This window comes from Numida meleagris, chromosome 22, assembly GCF_002078875.1.
Source record: "Numida meleagris isolate 19003 breed g44 Domestic line chromosome 22, NumMel1.0, whole genome shotgun sequence".
In the NCBI taxonomy this organism is placed as follows: domain Eukaryota; kingdom Metazoa; phylum Chordata; class Aves; order Galliformes; family Numididae; genus Numida; species Numida meleagris.
In genome coordinates this window covers 471,263-493,070 of record NC_034430.1, presented here as the reverse complement: position 1 = coordinate 493,070, position 21,808 = coordinate 471,263, and the positions used below count along the sequence as shown (strand labels likewise).

General features: G+C 43.7%; 1 protein-coding gene across 9 annotated transcripts in view; it reads left to right on the top strand.

Annotated features, from left to right (window-relative positions):
* Positions 1 to 21,808, top strand: part of PUM1 (pumilio RNA binding family member 1) — a 68,316-nt gene that overhangs the window by 30,576 nt on the left and 15,932 nt on the right. For 6 of the 9 annotated variants that reach the window (XM_021375203.1, XM_021375196.1, XM_021375194.1 and 3 more), the window contains 9 exons: positions 253 to 419; positions 1,193 to 1,463; positions 6,554 to 6,647; positions 7,984 to 8,100; positions 13,154 to 13,305; positions 15,540 to 15,678; positions 17,253 to 17,396; positions 18,367 to 18,663; positions 20,438 to 20,674. In XM_021375203.1, the coding sequence (XP_021230878.1) occupies positions 253 to 419; positions 1,193 to 1,463; positions 6,554 to 6,647; positions 7,984 to 8,100; positions 13,154 to 13,305; positions 15,540 to 15,678; positions 17,253 to 17,396; positions 18,367 to 18,663; positions 20,438 to 20,674 (1,618 nt within the window). The remainder of the gene's footprint in view (positions 1 to 252; positions 420 to 1,192; positions 1,464 to 6,553; positions 6,648 to 7,983; positions 8,101 to 13,153; positions 13,306 to 15,539; positions 15,679 to 17,252; positions 17,397 to 18,366; positions 18,664 to 20,437; positions 20,675 to 21,808) is intronic. The other 3 variants (XM_021375200.1, XM_021375199.1, XM_021375197.1) reach the window with 2 other exon arrangements.

Sequence of the window (21,808 nt, the reverse complement as noted above, 5' to 3'; positions counted from 1 at the left end):
TAGATTCTGAAGTACTAAATGGAAGAAACTGAACAGGTAGATGAAACGTCTTTTGGAAGGGAAAGAAAACTAATTCCCTTGTTTCTTTGATTATGATTGACTATTTTGCTCTTATGTTTTTATTTGTAAGAACTAATGCTTGAAAATGACTTACTTTATTGTGACATGTTTCTTTGATTTGTTAACATCTTGGAATGAAAGCAAAATTGATCTGAAACCCAAGCTTATTAAAATAATGTTTCTTTTGCCTAGGGGCCAAGGGATGCAGAGAATGATGAGAATGACAAAGGGGATAAGAAAAATAAGGGCACATTTGATGGCGATAAATTAGGAGATCTGAAGGAGGAGGGGGATGTGATGGATAAAACTAATGGTTTGCCTGTGCAGAATGGAATCGACACAGATGTCAAAGACTTCAGGTATGTGCACCATCAGTTAATAATTAATCAGCATCACGCTTAACTTTTTTGCAAGGTCTTCTGTGCTGTGAGGGCAGTAGCAAAAAGCCTCTGGCTCGCGGTGTCATAAGGACACTATCATGTGCACAGGGAAGCACTTGTGAGAAGGTGGGCGATAACTGATAATCTGCACAGAGCCTCCTAATTCTTTATTATGTAGTGTTATTTTCACACCAATTGTTAACTAGTTTGTGAGGGATTCCTCTGGAAATAGCTGCTGTAGATGCTGACCCGGCTTATAGGCTGGGCTAAACTGTAGTTGAGTTTTTGCGCTTCTTCCTTGCATCTCACAAGTGATGAGATCTGGGCTATTGATAAAATCTATGCAAGCCTTTCTGTTTCTTGCTAGTTTGCTTGCTGAGCCTTATGTTGGCACCTAGAACTGTAGAAGGAAAACAAATACAGTGGGAGATGTTTACTGCTTGCCCTTGAATTGAGATGAGCCATTTCTCACTTCAGCTCAGTGCTTATGTTGGGTAAATAGGAAACCATGGCAGCTATTTCAAAAAGCTTTCGGGTGAGCTACAGTGTCAGAGCTTTGTTAATAGTTACACAAGTTGTTCCGTAGAGTTTATAAAAGGAGGATTTGGAATAGCTCCCTAGATTTCTATATTTTTACCTTTATAGCATCATCTGCGTTATCTCTAGTGAGTCGTAGTGTCTGTTGCTGTAAGTTGATGCTGTGTGGCAGCATGAAATGTGCTTAGTGATGGATCTCTTTTCTCTCTGTGTAGCCGTACACCTGGTAATTGCCAGAACTCTGCCAGCGAAGTAGATCTTTTGGGTCCAAACCAGAACGGATCTGAGGGCTTAGCCCAGCTGGCGAGTACTAATGGTGCCAAGCCCGTGGAGGATTTTTCCAACATAGAGTCACAGAGCGTTCCCCTGGATCCCATGGAGCACGTTGGCATGGAGCCTCTGCAGTTTGATTATTCTGGCACCCAGGTACCTGTGGACTCAGCCGCAGCCACCGTCGGGCTCTTCGATTACAATTCCCAGCAGCAGGTAACGTTCTGGCGCAGGGCGCTTTGCCGCTTGGTTCCTCCCCCAGAGATCTCGTGGCGTCAGTGTGAGAAGGCTTGGGGTGGTTTCTGTGTGCCATACATCTGTCTATAGATAGATAGATCGTTTCTAGCTTTTGAGGAAGTTTGCAGTGGAGAAGGGCTTTTAATTAACAAAATGTGCTGAGTAACAAAACCCCTTGAGCCTTTCAATCGACTTAAAGGTAGAACTGCTCTTCAGCCCTGGGGCTGCAGCCCAGCGCCAGGGTCAGGGCAGTGCTGCTCAGCGTGGCTCAAAGCCTGTGATCAGAGTCCAATACTACAGAGCTTATCTCGGCCCAGCAGGTTTGTTTGACCTTTTCTCCCATATTAGAGGCACAAGCTGCTCAGCCCAGACAGGTAAAGCAAGTCCTCACCTTGCTGTTTGGCCTCTCCTGAATGCTGGGCCTGGATCCAACCATCGACCTGTAATCTAGTCCTGTTCCTGCTCGTTGGGCTAACAACTGTAAATGTTTATTGCTTTCCTTTTGTACGTGTAGTATTCTTCAAAGAAGAGTGAAATCCTTTGTTGTAGGTTATTGCAGGAGTATATTAGCAGCCCTGGGTTTCCTGGAACATCTGATTTTTTTTCTACCAAAATAGTCTGATAGATGCTGTGTATTGAGGAAAGGCTGTTGCCATGTTTATACTAGAGGCCCGCCTTCAGAGAGTTATCATGGTCTTAAAAGCAATATCAATAACCGTGTTACAGTTCATTCGATTGTTCTGTTATGGAGCATGCTGTGGTAGTTAATGGTGGAAATTTTAAAAAATGATTAAGCTAAATAGCTGCTGTATAGTTCAGAAAGGAGAAAGAAGAAAGCTGTTTTGAAGGCTTCGTCTTACTCTGATGCAGGACCTTTAAATGCCTGTCTTTGCGTATTTCAGCTTTTTAAAACAATGAGTCTTGTGTTTTGCTCTGTTCAAACAGCGTGTTGGAGCTAAGCTAACTGATTTTTGAAGAACTATTAGGTGTAGGGAAATAACTGTGGAGATGTAAAGCCTGTCATTTGTATTTTGTCTGGCAGTCTTTTCTATTTTAAGTTAAGGCTCATTTGCAAGTTATTTTTTTTTCTCCCAGCCTTAAAAAAAAAAAAAAAGGATTTAAAATTGGACACATCTTGTGCCTAACTAGTAAAATGAATAAAATAAAACAATCTCTTGAAGCAAGGTCTGTCTGGAAAGCGTGTTCACCAACGTGGATTTTTGGGTTCAGGCTCTGGATGGCCCTGTAGGCACACCTGTTTCTTCTCTGTGTGAAGCAGATAGGTGATATCTATGCTGAGCTGATGTAATCTCAATGTAATCTCGTGCTTGGAGCTTTTTTTCCAGGCTGCCTGTGAGGGTGCAGAGCTCTGAGGTTTCTATAGCTGGGATTGGGTAGGTAAGCAGGGTGTCTGGGTAGTGCTGCGTAGAAGTAGGCTGTGTAATGCATACACTTGAAAATTTTAGCTTAGCTGCAATAGCTGCTTACACCCACTGCAAGCACAAACAACAGGCTTTTGTAAGTGTAGTATTAAATATAGGAATTCACTCTTATCTGTCTTCACTGCCACGTGTGCCCTCTCAGTACGTGCTGGTGTAAATGCAGGGTATGTTGACCCAAAGAGTAGGACCCATTTCCTTAATGTTATAGCTAGGAGCTGGTGTTTCTCAATATTTGCTATCTGCAGTTACACCTTGTACTTCAGAAGACAGATTTCTTTCATACAGGTGTTTTTCCATTCGCTTGCTGTCAGAAGAAGATACATCCTGAACATGAAGATCTCTTCTTTAATAATATCTTCCTTGGTCCATAGGGAAGCGTCATATACTTTGAAGGGATTACAATTAAGCGCAGCTAAAAGCAATATTAGGAAGGGAAGGTCTTAATCACATCTAATCTGATTAGAGATGTCAGATGTTTATATTGCAGAAGAAACTGGATTACAGAAATCTAATTGTGCAGTGTTTCCATAACTGGGTAGCACAGACTGTGATGTTCTGGGTCCTTGAAATCCCCTCTGAGCTCCCCCACATGTTGCAGGTGGTGCTTCAGCTGCATACCAGTGTGTGCAAGCTGCTGACATCCTCCTAAACTACGTTACTTGCTTGTAGGTTTCCACTGAGTGTGATTTGTAACAGGCTAAAATAGTCCCTTAAAGTGTTTTCTTCTTTTTTGTTTTTTTTCCACTTAGCAGACACCACAGCATAGATACGTGGTTTAACCCTAATTCAGTATGCAGTAAGTTTCTGAATAAGATGGCAGAAAGCTTTTACTGGAGCTTTACCTTTGTTTGGTCTTTGATTTTTGGAATGTAGGGCTTTGCTGTCAGCAGATGGAGACAGTGCATTGAGGCCTCAGTAACGCTTCCATTCAATGTGTAGGGTTGATGATTCCCAGGGCTGTGTGGCACATGGGCTTATCTGCCCAAGTACAGCCTGAAATTCTGCTCCACTCCCATGCCTATGTTATGGGCGGTAGAAAACTGCAGAACATTCCAGCTGTTCACGGGGTTTCTCCATGGTAAGTTGAGCCTTGGTTTGTAGGCTTAGGGAAGCTGCATTACAATTTGAAGGGAAATGCTGTAAAGCTGTGAGAGGCTTTCCCCAGACAGACGGAAGGGATCCAGGCCTTCCTCCCATGTGCAGCACAATGTAAATGGCCAAAGGTTTGCATGTGGTTTTGAAGAAGCTCCATAATATTGTCTGGGAAAGCAATCATAGCTAAATCTTCCGGGTTTTTTTTGTGAGATTAGGATGCAGAGGGGAGATACTCTTGATAATTTTTTTTTTTTGTGAAGCAGATGAAAGCGCTGTGCCCTGGCACCCCTTCCCTTTTTCTTCCCTTCTGTTACATTTTAGGTACAGCGTTTTTGTTCAGCCTTCGAGTCTTTAGGTGAACTCTAATGGCTGTTGACAGCGGCCATTTGCAGTGCTGGCTGCTGTGCCCTCATTTCAGCAATGGAGAATACACAGAGCTTGTGTGGTACTGGCATGTCTGGAAGTCAGATCTCGCAGTGAGCAGCTGCAGTCGCAAGAGGGAATGCAGACAATAACAATAATAAATAAAAAACATTGGGGGGGAAATATTCATGCTTGGAGTAGCTGGTACTACTAATCTAAAAATGAATCACTGAGACACAGTTGGGAGGTGTGGAAATCCTCTCAGTAGTATCTGAGCATTTAAAAAAAAGAAGTATTTTCAGAGAAGATAAATGCTTCTCTTGCCCCTAGGACCAGCAACTGGCTATCCAGCATTTCTGCTGCTGCTCACCTTGGATCTCTACTGAGATCAGTAGAGCACAAAACCAAGAACAGCTGTTCTAGATGGGTGTAGAACAGTGAAGCAGTTTGGGTTGTTTTGTTTCTGATCTGTTAGGTCTGCTGACTGATCTGAGGACATGCTGCTGAAGGCTCCTACAGAGCCAGGGTCCTTCACTGCATGTCCTGTAGGTCACACTGTCCATGATGTGCTTCCTTTATTTAACTAAGCAATGGCAGTAAGTATTTGATCCAGCTGCTAATGATATGGCAGTGAACTTTATATCCCATATAAGCAGTCAACTTTTTGTAAGCATCAGGTATTGCTGAATGCTCTTTTCTGTGTAAAGACCACTAGACCAAGAGAGGGGGTAAGCAGTCAGTGGGGAAGGCAGCAGTGACTGGGTTGTGATCACCAAGTACTGAGTTTCCACCTGGTGATCACTTGTGTGTTGTTTCTCCTCTTCTCTTCTCTTCTTTACAGGTTCAGGTGTAGGCTGTCACCTGTCTTTATTCATGTTTTCTGCTTAAACTGCACAGCTCCTTGTCCTGCTTTTAGGAGATCCAAGTACAGTCTTCGCCTATAATAATGTCTCACTTTCTAAATGATTCTCTGCTTCCTGATGGTTGCAGGTTTCTGCCTGAAATTTGGGTAGAATTGTTATTGTTGCTTTTAACAGCAGAAGCTTGGTTGTCCTGGTTGAGACCTGAAAGGAGGGCAGAGATAATAGGTGTGAAAATTGTAGAGCATTTAGGCACTGGTGTTTTTGTTTTTCTTTTCCCCAAGCAATTATAGAGAGAGAACTTCTATCACAATGGTTTATGAAGTCATTCACACCTCAGAAATGATCACTTTTGGAAGCAAATGGGCAGGAACATTGCTCCTGAGAACTTTTAGGGTGGCTTTCAGAATGTATTTTCAATGTTTTTGCTGGAGATGAACAATGTTGTGTGAATGTAGTGATTCAGGGAGTGTTTCATTTACTTAGAGGCATCTCTGGCACAGGAAGTAAGTTTAGTAAGAGTCTGGATGAACGGACAAAAGAAGTAAAAACGTATTTTCTTTTAAAGACTTGTGGTATTCCTTCCACATTAAGAGTGACTGTTCTCAGTAACACTGCACACCATTCCCAAAGATTGTAGCGAACTGTAAGTTGGCAGATCCAGATGTGCTTTGGATGACTTAACAGAGAAGTCCCAGGGTCTGGTTTCTGTCTGTGGTCAAAGAAGAATTCACTCTTCTTGCCTTGTTTCACGTAGGTGATGCTGGAGACCAGAGGCTAGAAGGTAGAGAAGAAAAGCATTTTCTCCTTCCTTTGTCTGAGGGTTTGTGGGCTCCTGAATCTGTCCCAGGAGCTTCATCTCTCCCACCTGAGCCTTCCCCTCTGCCTGCTGTCCCGCTGCCCGTTTCAGAACACCTGTGAAGGCAGCCCAGGCTGCCAGCTGATGTAGCAGTGCTCCCAGCATAGCTGGGGGTGCTCAGGCTCTACAAGAGCTGTGGCAGCCCCTGGTGATCCCCAGGCTCCGGAGGAGAGTGTGTGTGTGCTGGAGGAGGAGCTCTGCAATTGTGCAGAGAATAGCAGAAGGAGCCGTGGGTAGAGTCTAGCTGCACTTGAGAAATATTTTCTTTTTAAGTGGATTATCACAGGCAGTTGGTTTCAAAGATGTTTTTTTTAATTTCCCTTCGAAATGTTTCCTGCTAAAGAGGAGTGTGTGTAGTTGTGAAAATAAATCTAGTGTAAAGGAATTGCTTTAAAAAAAGTGATTATTGTGCGTAAATAACGGACCGTATTTGTTCTTTTGTCCCTTCAGTTGTTCCAAAGACCGAATGCACTTGCTGTTCAACAACTAACAGCAGCCCAGCAGCAGCAGTATGCATTGGCAGCTGCCCATCAGCCTCATATAGGTAAGCCTAGCATTTAATACATTGCCTTCTCCTAGTGGTCTGCTAGTCCTCAGAATATTTTGGGAAAACTACAGGGAGAAAGAGTTGGTAGGCTATAGAGAATCCTAAATATGTTTTTGCAAGTGGTAAGTACTTGAACCGCAAACAGAAGAACATTGTCTGAAGACCTACTTGAAAAGTTCTGGAGATACCTCCTGTGCAGTTTTAAGGAGCTCCAGAGCAGTCATGTCTGGGAGGAATGACACACTCACTCTTGCTGAGAGTGTTGCTCAGCACTGAGAGCTTTTTGAAGTACTTGCTTGCTCCCAGTCAGATGTGAATTGGCTACAGCAAAGTGAGGAAGAAGTGTACAATCCTGTGTACACCTGAATGTGCCTCCTGCTTGACAGTCTATGTTTAAATTGTCACAGGGTAGAATTTTAGACTGCTTGGGGTCTGTATTTAACTTAAAGCTGTAATCTATGCAAATGCGTGATTCGTAATATTATAACAGTATGGATTAAGTGGGAAGAAAGCACTTAGTGCTCTGTGTAGAGTAACAGACCCGTGGATGCTTAGAGTTGAACAATCTCAGGGTTAAATGTTTTCAGTACAGTAGACAAATTAATGGGTAGTTCTTGGAACCTACAATTGCTGGGGTTCTCTGAGCTCTGTGCTGCACAGTTGTGTGCTCAATGGAGTTCAGGGGTAGACCTGAATTAAAATTCTTTGTCTTAACTTATTCTCCTTTGCCTTTACCACCTTCCATGCCCCCTCCTGCCCACCAATAATTTCTCTAATGGTTAAACTGTACCTTGCAGAGGAAGGTAGTGCCTGCACAGACACTGGGAGCAGGCACCGTCTCTGCCATGATGTTGTCCATGCATTCCTGAGCTCATTCCAGACTCATAAATTGAAGTACTGGTACTGTGTAGTTGGCGTGGAGCTCAGAAAGTAGGGTAAATCGGTAACTTACTCATCAAAATAAGCAATTAGATAATGTTAATATCTAAGTGGTGTTAAAAGCCACTTAAACAGCAAGGGTGTATCTGCTCTGCAGAGGTACCTGAGCAGTTAAAGGTGCTGTGTGCAGGCTGTTTTGCCCCTTTAGCCTTCCTAATGCAGCACCGCGTCTTTGGAATTCGGCGTTTCTTTTTTTTTAATGTGAATTATATCCTCTGTAGATTGTTGTAACAACACTCTGGGAAACACAGCGAGAGCAAACTATAAAAAGCCTGAAATCTACAGCAGCACGAGCCCTTGTTCCACAGTGTTCAGTCAGTCAAGTCCCCAGCCAGATAGCAGGGAGGTATTTTGGTAGGGCTTCCATTCCAGTCAAGTCTGTTTTTACTGACAGGTATGTTTTCAGCAGGTTTAGCTCCTGCTGCCTTTGTCCCCAATCCGTACATCATCAGCGCTGCTCCGCCGGGAACGGATCCGTACGCAGCCGGGCTCGCAGCAGCTGCCACATTAGGTGAGGTGCTTCCACTTGTCTGTGTGTTCTTACTGTGCTCAAGTCCGTGCTGATAGCAGCAATTAATTAGGAGTACTTTGTAATCTCTGTAGAGAGAGAGAATGGTATATCATTGCAAAGTTAAAGCAGCGTTTGTCTTGGAAACCCTTATTTTCTCTGGATTCAATGTGGTAATTCTTGTATTTCACTTGCTGTGGACTCTTTCTGTTGAGAATAAACAACAGAGCAAGTCTGAAATGAAGCACTGGAAGATAAATGCTGTTACATGGTTGGGATGTTTTGGTAACCGATAGCAGTGAAAGATACCTTTTGAAAATACACTTTGTAAATACTAAAAAGATGGAGGATGTGTTTTCCTACCAGGAATATCGTATCTTTTGCTGCTCCAGCTTGATGTACTGTCGTGCATGCTGCAAGTGATATCTCTTCCTCTCGCTAGTTGTTTCAGAAGAATTGATGCCTTTTAGATTCTGTAGGTAAGAACACTCCTTATCTGCCTCAAGGAATGCGTGGCTGTCCAGATGGCAGGCAGAGATGGTGGCTCTTGTCTTTGTGCAACATCTTCCTCCCAAACGTTTATGCATCAGTTTCCAAATTCTTTCCAACTGTCATAGCCAAAATTGTTGTATCTTGAGATGACAGCTCAGTAAAACAGCTTATCAGACAGTGAGAACACACTGCACGTTGAACTTGTGCTGCATATGCCATGAAGTTCTGGCCTAAGCAGTCAGGACAAAAGAAGAACGTACTTTCAGAAGAATATTTTTATAACCATGCTTCACTTTTCTTGAACCACCTGGAGTGGAAGCCTGCTGAATTTTAAATAGAAACCTCTTACTTCAGTTTTTGTGGAGACTGCACGCTGTTCCTATCTTCAACTTAGATGTAGCTTGTACGCTCATTGCAGATCTGTTCTGCTGTGAGCTTGTACCAAATGGGAACCGTGAAACCTCGGCTGCACATGAACGCAGTGCTGTGTTGCACTGCCTTGTAGGTTTGGGATGTGGCTTCTTGTGTTTAACAGCTGTTAGATAAGTGCTGCTTAGCTTCTAAAGCTGTGGGGCCAGTATCAGGTCAAGCTCTGCAATGGGATTGTAGCAACCGTTACCAGCTTGTGTGGCATTTTTTAATGGATCGTTTGGAAGTATGTAAAGAGTCGAGTTTGTAATTTGAAAGATGTGGGCTTTGGACTTCTTGGCTGTTGTGCATTTTGTGTGCTGATTGCATGATAACAGTGGAAGATAAGTGTGGGTAACGACATGCTGTGGGCAAACAGATGACGCTGTGATGAGGTGGAGGAAAGCCAAGAGCTAGAGTACAAGGATATTGCGAGGAGTCGATAAACTGTCACGTGATGAGGAAAGTGCAGCAATGAATGAATGACCTGAGCTCACTGTTGGAAATGTGGGAAGGGAGCTTCAGTCAGGTCTCGCTGGGGAGGAGGGTGCCAGAACAGTATCAGGTCCAGTTATGATAAGAGTACTTTGGTGCCCTTTGTAAGTAACTGTTATAAAAAGAGGATTCTCATTGGCCTTTTTGCATCGCTTCAGTGCTTTTAACACTTGTGTTCGTGCTTCAGTAATACACTGAAGTGTAGTGGAGCAGGAGGTCACTGCCTTGGTTTCGTAGGTGACCACCTGTAACTGCTGCAGGATTTCTAGGAGACGAGTGTGTTCTCAGGTTATTTTTTTTTCTCCTTTTTCTCAGCAATGTTGAAGCTGCAGCTGCCTGAATGTCTGATAGAGGCCTTATAAATTGCAGCTAGGAAGTAGGCCCCGAGGATGCCTAAAGCTTCCCCAAACTCAACATGAGAGTCTCTCCTTTAAATAATTTTTAAGCTTTATGACTCTGGAAAACAACAAAAAGAGTGTGTAATTCACTGCAGTGTGCTTACAGTATTGCACCACTGAGAAATGAGTTACTTCATCTGTTGTGTTGGGCTTTGGACTCTGCTAAGATGGCAGTGCAACAGGCTTCACTTCTGGCTGTGTTTGTTTCAGCGAAGGCACCTTTCATGCCTAGACTCAGTTTTGAAAGCCTTTTCTCTCTTAAGAATGAGTGATGCACTGCAGGGATGTGGAGCTACTGAGCTGCTTAGAACTGCAAGTCTATCCACAGAAGGCCTCCCTGATTTGTATGGGAGCATTAAATTGGGAAGACTCGGAGAAGTTAATGAGATGGAAGAAATGAATTGAGAGTTGTTGGTAGTCTGTTGTTCACAGTTACTCTTAGGAGTGGAAACTTTTGTGTGTTTTATGGCAGAGATGATTCTGCCAATTAAGGATGTATCATTATGGCAGCTTTTGCATGATTATAAGACTGTCAGCCCCATGATAATGCTCTTTTCTTCCCGACAATAGCAGCAGTTAAAAGAATAGCACATTTGAATAGAGGGAAGGACTTCCTAGACTCGGGAAAAATAGCTTGTGAGTTCAGACCTTGGGGAAGATGCTGCTGTCTTTAAGAATTGGTGTGAAATTGCCTTCTGTCATTTGAGAAAGATGTCATTTAAAAAAAAAAATAAAAGAAAAATCTTGCCTCTTCTAGGTCAAGTTGGGAAATGTTGGTTCCCTCTGAGGTATGTAATAGGTAGAAAAGTGTTTCTGTTCTTTGTAGAAAAGTTGATGCTGGAATAATCTGCATACAGGAAAAACATAGCGCTCCAAGACTGGAGGTAGAGTCTGGTCAGACGTCTGCACTGCTCTTCTCAGACCGGGCTTTCTTAGAAGCCTCGTTCACTTGGTGCTGATCTGTGTCCCGTGCAGAGCCGGCTCAGGGTTGGGAACGGGTATGGCTGCATGCACACTGCCTGGGACGGGGCTCTGGGGAGCACGTGCACATGTGTCCCTCCTGGTGCGGGTCTGTGCTGGCCCCAGAGGCGTAGGGCAGGGTTGCATAGGGTTTCACGGGGCTGCACCAGAGCCGGTGGAGTTGAGCTGTTTCCAACTCCCTCCCTGGAAAGACAGCGCCTCTTGGATGTCTGCGGCTGCTGTACTGTTAGTTCTGGATGGATCAGCTCAAGTGTTGTAAGTATTTGGTAAAGTTCTGTTTGCACCCTTGCGTTTTCAGGCGTGGGGTTGTGGATGCTCTGGTGTCACCAAGTCCTTAGCCTTGGCAGGAAGCCTGGCACGTTTGGTGCTGCTGCTGCAGCTATGGTTTCTGATTACAGATGTGAGCGTGAAGGCTGAGAGTAAAATGGAGAAATGTGCCACGAACACACTTCTATTGGTTCCGTTAACATTTGTTAAAAGGAATGTTTAGGAGTGTGTTTGTCAGCGTGTGAGACATAGTGCCTCTGAAATCAAATACTCCCACTACTAAGTGGCTTTTATTTTTTTCCTGTCTGTGCATCTTTAATAAGTGTAAAAGCAGGTGTAACGTCTGCAGCAGTAAAGAAGCACTCTGTGTTTTTATGGGGCTGGCGATGATGACACACTTGCCCTCACTGAGAACACTGTTCAGTAATGAGAGCCTCACAGTGTGCACAGCTGAGCCGGGCTCGCAGGGATGTGCAGAGCTCTTTTAAGCCCCGCTGCCTGCAGACTTCAAAGACTTTTGTCTCCTCTCCTTCTGAACACCTCAGGCTTTTGCAGATCTGATGAGCAATCTCTAACTAGGGAGGGAAAAAAAAAAAAGAAAAGAAAAAAAACTTCTAGACTATGCTTGCTTGATAATTAAAACTGAGATTAAAATAACCCAGAGCCCTGCCCAAATTTTGCCCAAGTAAAGGGTATTACGACAACTTCCAGTAGCTCAAGGGCAAAGGCAGACACTCGTTACTTGCATAAAATGGAGAACTTGCAAATTGTTTTCTCCTGAATGCAGGAGCACCCCAGCACTTGGCATCTGTATTAAGTGAATACAAACAGGTTATGTCTCCTGTGGTCAAGAAGAGCACTGTGAGTTAACTGTGTTCTCCTTGCAGTGACTTACTGAGCTAACTAACAACGCTACTTAAACGACTCTGTTAGAACTCAGATGCAAACTCTTAAAATAGAAGCTATTTTTGCTTCGTTGAAGAACAGCTGTGTGGTTCAAATTCACTAAATACTTGTTTATTTGACAGAGTCAAATATGCAGCACTCTATCTTCAGAAGGCCGTCGTGCTGTAAGGTGCTTTTATTGCAGGGAAATGCTATGCAGCCCCTGGGATAGCTGTATTGGAAGAGCAAAGGAAATACTTTCCTGATGACCTTTCCAAAAGATACAGAACAGACAGATTGAAAATATTATTGGATTCACAGAGGTGGTGGGAAGGTCTCTGCTGTTCAGTGCCAAGGGCTCATCTCTTCTTCCATGTTGTGCCATGACACCAGGATTATTTAAGGATACACTCTGCTGTTTCAGTATCACCCAATGAAGTGTACGGTGCCCTGAGAGCTGATGAAGCACAGTGCTTTCTCTGTTCTTCTCTCAAGATAATTCTTTATTTTTTTTAAAAGCCTCTTAAATGGAGGCAGCAGTTACAGGAAGGTGGAACGTGGAAAGATAGAGGATCTGCTGGGCTCTTTTATGGTGGTTTGTGAACACACAGTAGGACTGAGAGGCTAGAAGAACAACATTTCACACACTTGGGAATTGATGCTATCTGGCTGTGAGGAGAGATGATTGTTTTATACCTTATTTATTGGAGAGCTCAATGATGGATGTTACGGAGCCACGAGTGTCAGTTGAGATCTGGAGAGACATAAAAGTCTCTGTTGTTTGGACAAGTTTCCTTCTCTTTTTGTTAGAGGTAAATAGTTTTGTTGCTTCGCTATAAAATTAGGGCTCACCAATAAAAACGTGGTGTTTCAACAGGATCACTGTCAGCAGAACTGGACTTCTGCTAAGGTACAAGCAGCTAAAGATGAAACTTCAGGTCTGACTTTTAAGCTTTCTTAAAATGAATGTTACAGATAGCACAGTCTCTTCCTGTTTGGAAAGAATTTAAAGCAGGTAACCTTGAACTAGGATTTGTTAAATCCAACGCAGTGTGCAGATATTTTTGCTGACTGTTTGCTGTGTAATGCTTGTGACACCACAGAAGCTCACCAGTTCCCTTGGGTTTCAGGCCCTGCAGTTGTCCCCCACCAGTACTACGGAGTTACACCCTGGGGAGTTTATCCTGCCAGCCTCTTCCAGCAGCAAGCTGCAGCGGCTGCCGCTGCCACTAACTCAGCAAATCAGCAGACCACTCAGCAAACCCAGCAGGGCCAGCAACAGGTACGTGGTAGGGTGCTTCTACACATCAAGTGCTTTGCAGTCATTTATTAGCAAGCATGTGCTGTTGACGTGTGAGTGGAAATCATCACTATGCAATCTGCTTTCACGTGAAGGCCGTGGAGAAGATGAAAATGTGTCAAATACTCCGTGTCAGTAAGTGGTGTGCTCTCTGCTTCAAGATGCTGTCCAATATAGGTGTGGTTTTTTTCCTTCAAGAAAGTAAAAGTGCAGTTATTGTTACTAAACCTGTGAAGTCAAATGCTGGAAGGGTTAGGGTCACCCTGCTGTCCTTCTTTGGATTGTGCTCCCACTAGACACGTGCTCAGATGTACTCCACTTTGAGCTGAAGGAGCCTACACGACAAGTGTCAAGAGCTGGACTGGGGCTTCCCTTACTTGGCTGGCTGTGCTGCACAGCTGCCTGCTCTGATGATTGGATAAAGCACTGCTCTTCTCCTGAAGTTGGCTTTTTACAATGCTATCAGCTGCTGTCCCACAGGAGTTCCTGCTTGGATACAAAATAGATTCATTATCCGACTGAAAAGGGAGGAGATGCAGAGCCTTCCTTTCTGGCCTTGTGCTTTTGAGATTTCAGGCCTTACAGAAGATTACCATTGACAACTACGTTCATTAGCTTTTGCTTAAAAGACAACTCAGCAAAACACTAAAGCAAAAAAAGATTATGTAGTCTTTTAAGGCCTTTTCAGATAAGAAAAGCAATGATGTTTCACACCAGTGATTCTGGACCAGTGATCAGAAGGAGAACACTTTGCTCCTGACAAAGTTAATCATCAAACCTCCCCACCTGGCAGGTCTCTGACAGGAGTGTGTTGAACAGACCTTCTGCACACATCCATGCACACAGGTAAATGGAGTTAAGTGTGGCACAGCTGTGCTTTGGCATTCAAACTGGGAACCTTTGCCATTTCATAGGTATGTGCCAAGAGAGTTTCTGCAAAGTCTTAAGCTATTAAAGCAATATCTATCAATCATCAGTAACCTTTGTGATATTTTTCCATTATTTCTGTAGCCATGAAGCAGACGTGAGTAGGGATTGTGTGTATTGTTTTTAATGCAGACTTTCTGTCTATAAGAAGATAAGTGTACGTTTTTGGCTGAAATTCTTCAGAGAAGTGCTGAGGCAGATGTTTTAGAAATACAGAATGATGAGTGTGGACAGTCTGTTTGTGATGCTCACAACATCTTATGAGGGATAGTGTATTTATAAAACTGCCAGCGCTTCACTTGCTGCAGCACATCGTCCATCAACTGCATTCTGCAGAGTGCCTGTGCACTGTGTGTGCTTACCAAGCAGCTGCAGCTTGTGAGGCTTCCTAGGCTGGAAAGGGGTGAAGAGTTCACGTTCAGGCTTTGACAGCAATAGCTAGCTCTGGGATATGTCTCAAATCTGTTAGCTTCAATATCCTCTCCCAGTCTCCGTGCACAAAGCAGTTGGTTGCTTTTAACAGCTTTATCGAGTGATACATACAACGTTAATTTCTGCAACAGTGCATGCTGAGTACCAAAGGACAGCTCTTTTAATGAGCTGACCTTGCAAGTGGCTGCGGACTCTAACATCACCAGAGTAAAAGGCTTTTGAGAACAAAGCCTGTCGCAGGTAATTACAGGAAAGGTCAGTTTGCCATCTTCCCTTTTCAGAGCTATGTGTGCTTAAACCACAAGAGCTACATAGAAAAGACTGTGTGTGATCTCTGGTCATTCTTTCCAGTGAGTAAGTGTTGTGTCAGTGGATCGCTGTTTTCTGTGGTGGATGGTAGTTTGGAAAAACCCATGTCACCGTATGTCATCAGCCCACAGCTCACAAGCCTGTAAGGGTTTCTGTTTAAGTGGGCTTTCAGTGGTGCTCTTGTGGCAGAGACCAAATGTTGTCTCTCATGGGACAGATGGCTCACAGGCACAGAGGATGAGGATTTGAAGGCATGTCAAGAGACTAGAATTGAAGCTCTTCGAGATTATGCTCAGGAAGCCTGAAGAAGGGTGTGTTATTTAAATTGAGTCTTACGCTTTTACCCATGGTAATAGTGCTGAAGCTTTTGGTGGAGAAGGCAGTTATGTTCTGAGTAGAGAGGAGGGCTTGTCATGCACCGCTTGTGACATAGCTGCCCCTGTGTGCAAGAACTAGCAGCTTAGGTTGCTGCTAGAGTCCTGCATTGCAGTTATTGTGGCTTATTCCCAGGTGTCAAACTAACCAGCCCCATTTCCTGTTTTCTCCAGGTTCTACGTGGAGGAGCCAGTCAGCGTCCTTTGACCCCAAACCAGAACCAGCAGGGACAGCAGACTGATCCACTGGTGGCTGCTGCTGCCGTCAACTCTGCCCTTGCCTTTGGACAAGGGCTGGCAGCAGGGATGCCAGGTAGGGAGCCCAGGGGGGCTGTGACTTCTCCAGTGGCCAGTGAGATCCAAGAGGATTACACCTCAAGCCTCTGCAGCGTGTCACATTTGCCTGGCATTCAGCAGTTTTGTTTTTATTACGGCGTTTCATGGTTTTAATCTGGGTGTGCAAGGCTCTTTGCAGAGGCTGTTAGATGCAGCATCACCACCTGTGCAGCGTTAAGTTAAAGTAGGGTTTCGATTCCTGTATCACAGGTGAAACAAGTGGTATCAGCTGTACTGACGCGTTAATTGTGTACCCAAAATGGATGGCTCCCACTGGAAGTTGTTTCCCTGATTTTTCTGTGGTTCATGCTACTGTATGTGGCCTTTGTGTTAAGACCTCTGGGATATCCATGTCCTGTTCATTAGCTTTGTCTGCCCATCCCTGTCAAGTGCTTGATTTGTAACACGCTAAGAACGTCCCTTTCGTAATTTCTTCCAGACAAATACTAGTGGCTTAGAAAAGAAAAAGAGGCAAAAGCAGAGTTTTGTTATAATTCTGCAGGAGAGAAGCTGCTGTGTGAATTTTAGCTCTGATCTACGAGGCTGTGTGGTACATAGGCTTTTGACATTGGTTATACAGAATGCTGTTGTAATGACAAAGTGCATATGTAAGTATTTTTTTAATAATGTGCAAGTATGTCCTGTTGGTCAAATGCAATCAAACAGGATTATTTTGGCCTCAGGTCTGCTCACTGGAAGTGCCACACAGTTGCTTCATGTTTTTTTTTTTTTTAATGCTTAAGAAGAATGTTGCTGTATTCAGTTACCAAGTGAGCTGTAGCATACCTGCTTTCAAGTGATCTGTGGACTTGAGTCTGTGTTGTTGGGGTTCTGGGGGCTAGAGCTTCAAAACAAATGTTCACAGAACAGTCTCCTCTGTTTGACCCCAGTATAGAGAACGACTTCATTTTTTCCTGTGTTGTTTTTTATTGTGTGTGTGTGTAGAGTTTTTTCATTGGAAATTCTATAGCTGGGTACCTAAACTGTGCAGCTGTAAGCTATGGAAAGACTGCTTCTTGCTGCTCTGTGTGTCACAGGCATGTTTTTTTGTTTAAGGGTATTTCTGTGCATTTCAGAATGCTCCGTTATGAATATGTATCTTCAAAAGGCACATCTTGAGCGTAGTTTGAAATTCTCTGCCTTATTTGTGTGTGCACAGAAGCACTCCAGCATGCAGTGGGAGAGATGGAAGCGCAGTGTGTTCGCATGGAGTGTGCCAGCACAGGCTGTACTTGTAAGGGGAAAGAAATAGTACTGTAGTATTTTAAGACTTTTTTTTCCCCCCCCTCTGAATAATTGAATTTACACAAAGGGCATATAGGAGCTTCAGGAAAAAAAAAAAATGCTTCCCTAACTGAAAGACTTGGAGGTAGAAATGTAAGCGTGGAAGTTGTGGGTGGTTAATGCAGAGAACTTACTTCACGAGAATAACAATTGTTGTTGCTTTTTCCCTTGTGATTTTCATTTAGAAATGTTACCAAACCGCAGTTGTTTGTGCCCACGTGTTGTGCTGCTTGTCATCTCACCGTGTGTTGTCATTTGCCTCTGCAGGGTACCCTGTGCTGGCTCCTGCTGCTTACTATGACCAAACCGGTGCTCTCGTGGTGAACGCAGGGGCCAGGAACGGCCTGGGGGCACCCGTGCGTCTGGTGGCCCCTGCACCAGTCATCATCAGCTCCTCTGCAGCACAGGCAGGTGAGTTCCAGCCAGGCCAGGTGGAAACACGCTCCCACCACAGTGCCTTGATCTGCAGAGAGCGGGACCGGGCCCCTCTGCGCCCTTCTGGCGATGATGACTCACTTGCCCTCACTGAGATCCACTCTGGGGATTTTGTTGAGAGCTTCTTCCGGACTCATTGTGAGCTGAGCTTTGAGAAATAACCATGAGAGGTAGCGTAGCGTAAATGGTGTTGTTTTGCAGAATTTTGTGAGTTATTTAAATTGGCCTGCTGGCACTCAGTTTCCCATACAATAAAGGGCATTAGCCTATGTCAGACTCCCAGGTGATCGCCTTGCTTACATAAGATGTTATGTGCGTGGTTATTGCCATGAGTTGTTTTGGATTTCATCACGGTTCTTCTGAAAGTTCAAAGTTTAAAAGCAATTTTTTGGCAAGAATCTGTGTGTAAGCAGTCCTGGCCAGTGTTACTAACAGATTTTGAAATGGACTTTTAAATTGTTTCCTTGTAACTCTTGTTTATTTTGTGTTTTTTTTTTTTCCTTTTGCTTTGGAACCGGCTGGAGAACAAAAGTATTTGGTTTTGATGTTCTTAGCGCTGCAGGAGAGGGTTTCATGCACTGAAGGACGCTTCTGATTATTTCAGAACTTAGGTTCCTTGATTGGCTATCAGTAAGTGTGCACCTGAGTTATTAGATCTCAGGTCTTAGGGAACTTGTTTGATCCGTGTAGCTGTAATAATACAAACAGCAGCAATAACAATTTTACATTTTGGTATCCGGTGGCTCTGTGCAAGCCTGATGGAGGAGCATAGGTTTAGAGTAAAGAGGTGTTTGAAGATTTTGATGTGAAAGGGAGATTTTCATCCTGAGGAGAAAAAAAAGAAAAAAAATCTATAGGAAATAAAAGGAACCTGATGAAACTTGACTTCCAAAGCAGGTACAAAATGGATTTTTTCAAACTCTGCTTCCTCTTACTTTCTCTACAGCCGTTGCAGCAGCGGCAGCTTCAGCCAATGGTGCAGCTGGGGGCCTGGCAGGAACCACCAACGGCCCCTTCCGCCCCCTGGGAACGCAGCAGCCCCAGCCCCAGCCGCAGCAGCAGCCCACCAACAACCTGGCCTCCAGCTCGTTTTACGGCAACAACTCGCTCAGCAGCAATTCCCAGAGCAGCTCCCTCTTCTCTCAGGGCTCTGCCCAGCCTGCCAACACCTCCCTGGGCTTTGGGAGCAGCAGCTCCCTCGGTGCCACGCTGGGGTCCGCGCTGGGAGGCTTCGGGACTGCAGGTAGGAGCTGCAGCTGCTTCGCTGGGAGCTGTTTTGGCTTTCAAAATGCACACTGTGTTCTGATGAGACTTCTTTTATCAGATAATATATCGAGATGTTATATTAAATTTGTTACGCACGTTTGATTTGTTGTGGGACATCCTTTTGCTGCTGCACATAAAGCTGGTGAGCAGCTTTGGATCACCTCGCCTTTGCTTGCATGTGCTTGGTGGAGATACTGGCCTGGCAGGAATTGGCTCTGCAGGGGTAACTGTCTGTGTGCTGACTCTTACTCAGCAGTGGCTGAGGAACTTGCTTCTGGTGGCTTTAAGAAGGTGGTTTCTGTGCTTTATTCAGGGCATTGTTTCTATCTTAGAGCCCAAAGAAACCCAGTTACTTGTGGTTACAAGAAATATGGAAACTTCCTTTTGATTTGTTCGTAAGGCAGTTGGAGACAAAGGTTTTTTTTTCAGAATAAAACCAAACCAGAAAGATGTCTGTGGGTTGGGATCTTCTCCTTTCATTTTTAATTGATTTTATTTTTGAAGTAGAACAATTGTTTTAATTGCTGCTTAGTCTTAGAGGTAGTAATTAGGTCCTGAACTTTCCTGCTTTCATCAGTCTGAAGGGCAAGTTAAAGCATGCCCTTAGAACCTTGTCCATCAGAAGAGGCCAAGAGATGCAGGATCCCTGAATCAAGTCACAGCTTTATTTAAAGCTTCTCCAAATATTTTTCTTAATCCCAGCCTGAAAATGTGAACCATCTTGGATTGCAGTAAATGCAGTGTTCGCTTCTTTCATTCCGGTTCATTTGACTAATTGAATTCAGCGACTAGTTTGCACAAAGCTGAGATGCATGTGCTTGTTTTCCCTTGATCCATGAACAAAAATGTGGTGCCGTTGCTTCTAGAAGTTACGTATGGTCATGGAAAGAAATGATTAATTCATTACAGTCGTTAACAGTTCTACTGTTAAACAAGATTTTAATGCAAAAATGATTATTTCTCAAGTGTGTTTGAAGAGGTTTTTATTTCATTTACAAGAAAACTCTCCAAAATGTTGTTTTTATGTGCTTGACTTAAATTCTGATTGCCATCTTAATAAATCCTGATGCAAACAGAAGTAAAAAAGAAGTGACTCCTCAGCTCTTTTCTAACATAATGAAAGGTGAGAATGAGGGTTCCAAGGGAATGTACACAAAGCTATATATGCTCTTAAGTTAAGAATAGATGAAATCTCATGTTGGATTTGTTTTAGCTCTGATGGACAAAGAACAAATATGAGGCAATGCTTGTAGGGAGATCTAATAAATTCCATTAAACAAAGCAAAATGCTTAGGGAAAAAGCCCTTTGAGGTGTACAAACCCTTCTTGTCAGGGTTCAGAAACAAAATGCAAGTGCTTGCACCCAGAAACCAGAACGCTTGCTGTCGTTTTTTTACTCTTACACTTCCTTTAGGTAGGTGGCATCTTCTGGATCTTTTGGCTTTTAGGTTTTTGGAGCTGTATTTCTGGATGTGTTCCCTCACTATGAAAACTACCAAACTATAAGAAACAGAAACAGGATTCAGGCTAATTATTTGAACCAAGGATTTCTACTTGACGATCAGCAACATGTCTTTAATTACTTGCATTTTGTTTGGGCACATGCACCACCCTTGAGAAAGCAACGCCCTGGTGCAGTGGTGTTGCTTATAGGTGCTGTTATATTTTTGGCATTTCTGCAGGCATCTTCACGTTTCGTGTTGTCAGGCAGTTTGTTGTCCTCACTCACCTCTGATCTCATCCTCTTTCAGTTGCTAACTCCAACACCGGCAGTGGCTCTCGCCGAGATTCCCTGACAGGGAGCAGTGACCTGTACAAGAGGACATCCAGCAGTTTGACACCTATAGGACACAGTTTTTACAATGGCCTCGGGTTTTCCTCTTCTCCTGGACCTGTGGGTATGCCTCTGCCCAGCCAAGGACCTGGCCACTCTCAGACTCCACCACCTTCCTTATCTTCACATGGATCTTCTTCCAGTCTAAACCTGGGTAAGAGCCACAGTGCCACTGTCCAAGGTTACTGCTGCTCTGCTCTCCCTTAGTGCAGAGATGCCAGCACCTGCGCTGCTGTGTGGGTGAGGTGTGTGTGCTCTGCTTGCTGCTCTTATTCCTGCCACAGGTTTCCCTGCTTTTGCAGGAGCTGATGAAGTGCTGAAGCAGAACTAGCAGCACCTACATTGTGTTGGTGCCTCTCTCAGTATTTGAGCCGTCAAACAGGAAGGGATATGTCTTGCTCCCTGACTTCCTCATCTCTAAATTAGCATTAACTTGGATGGCGTTTCCAGGTGTTTTAAAAACAATTTTCTCACACAGACTGAGCACGAATTGTTTGTTATCCTTGAGCTGAATAGATGCGTAGGGACCGATCCATAAGCTTGTCAGGTGTTTCAAAGTATCCGTTCAGTTTTCAGTAATAAGTTAATTAACTTAGAATAAGGCTTCTTCTCTTAACCAAAATATGTAGTGTTCTCTGGAGCAATACTTCTAGCTGAGGATTTTGTTTTTGCTTTTGGAAAATTCCCATCAGTGTAACATTATCAAAAGCACGTTAGCACGTGGCTTTCTTAATTGTGGTTAAATACATTGCTTCATGCAAGATACATCTTTTAGTTGGTCCGGAACTGTTACATGCAATAAAGTAAGTCTTCAAAATAAAACACGTATTAAATAATAAAGCAGTGCTGATCTGAACTTCCTGAGGCGTTCATTCCCAGGCCTCATAAACAAACAAGATGGGTTTCTCTTTGCATCTGCACCAAATAATTTAGTGTTTGTTCAGAATATTACTTTGTTTTGGTTCTGTCAAGTGTCTGTCTGGATTTAATGCAACTTTTGTTTCCCAGAACTCTTTCTACATGCGTGCACACACTATTACTCATCAGATAGTATATTTGTTTTCTGAATGTGTGTGTGATAAATGCTGATTCTGGCTAGAGGTTAGCATGAAATAGTAATAATTGGGGTTTTTGAGATCAACCTTAGATTTACCATCTCCTCTTGTTCAGAGCTTTAATAGAATTGGAAAGGGTTTTAGCTTTATTTATGCGTCTGTATAGTCCTTAAGCTGACAGTTGAATAGCTTCAATAAATTAGTGCTGAAGACTAACTGGAGTCAAATTCTGG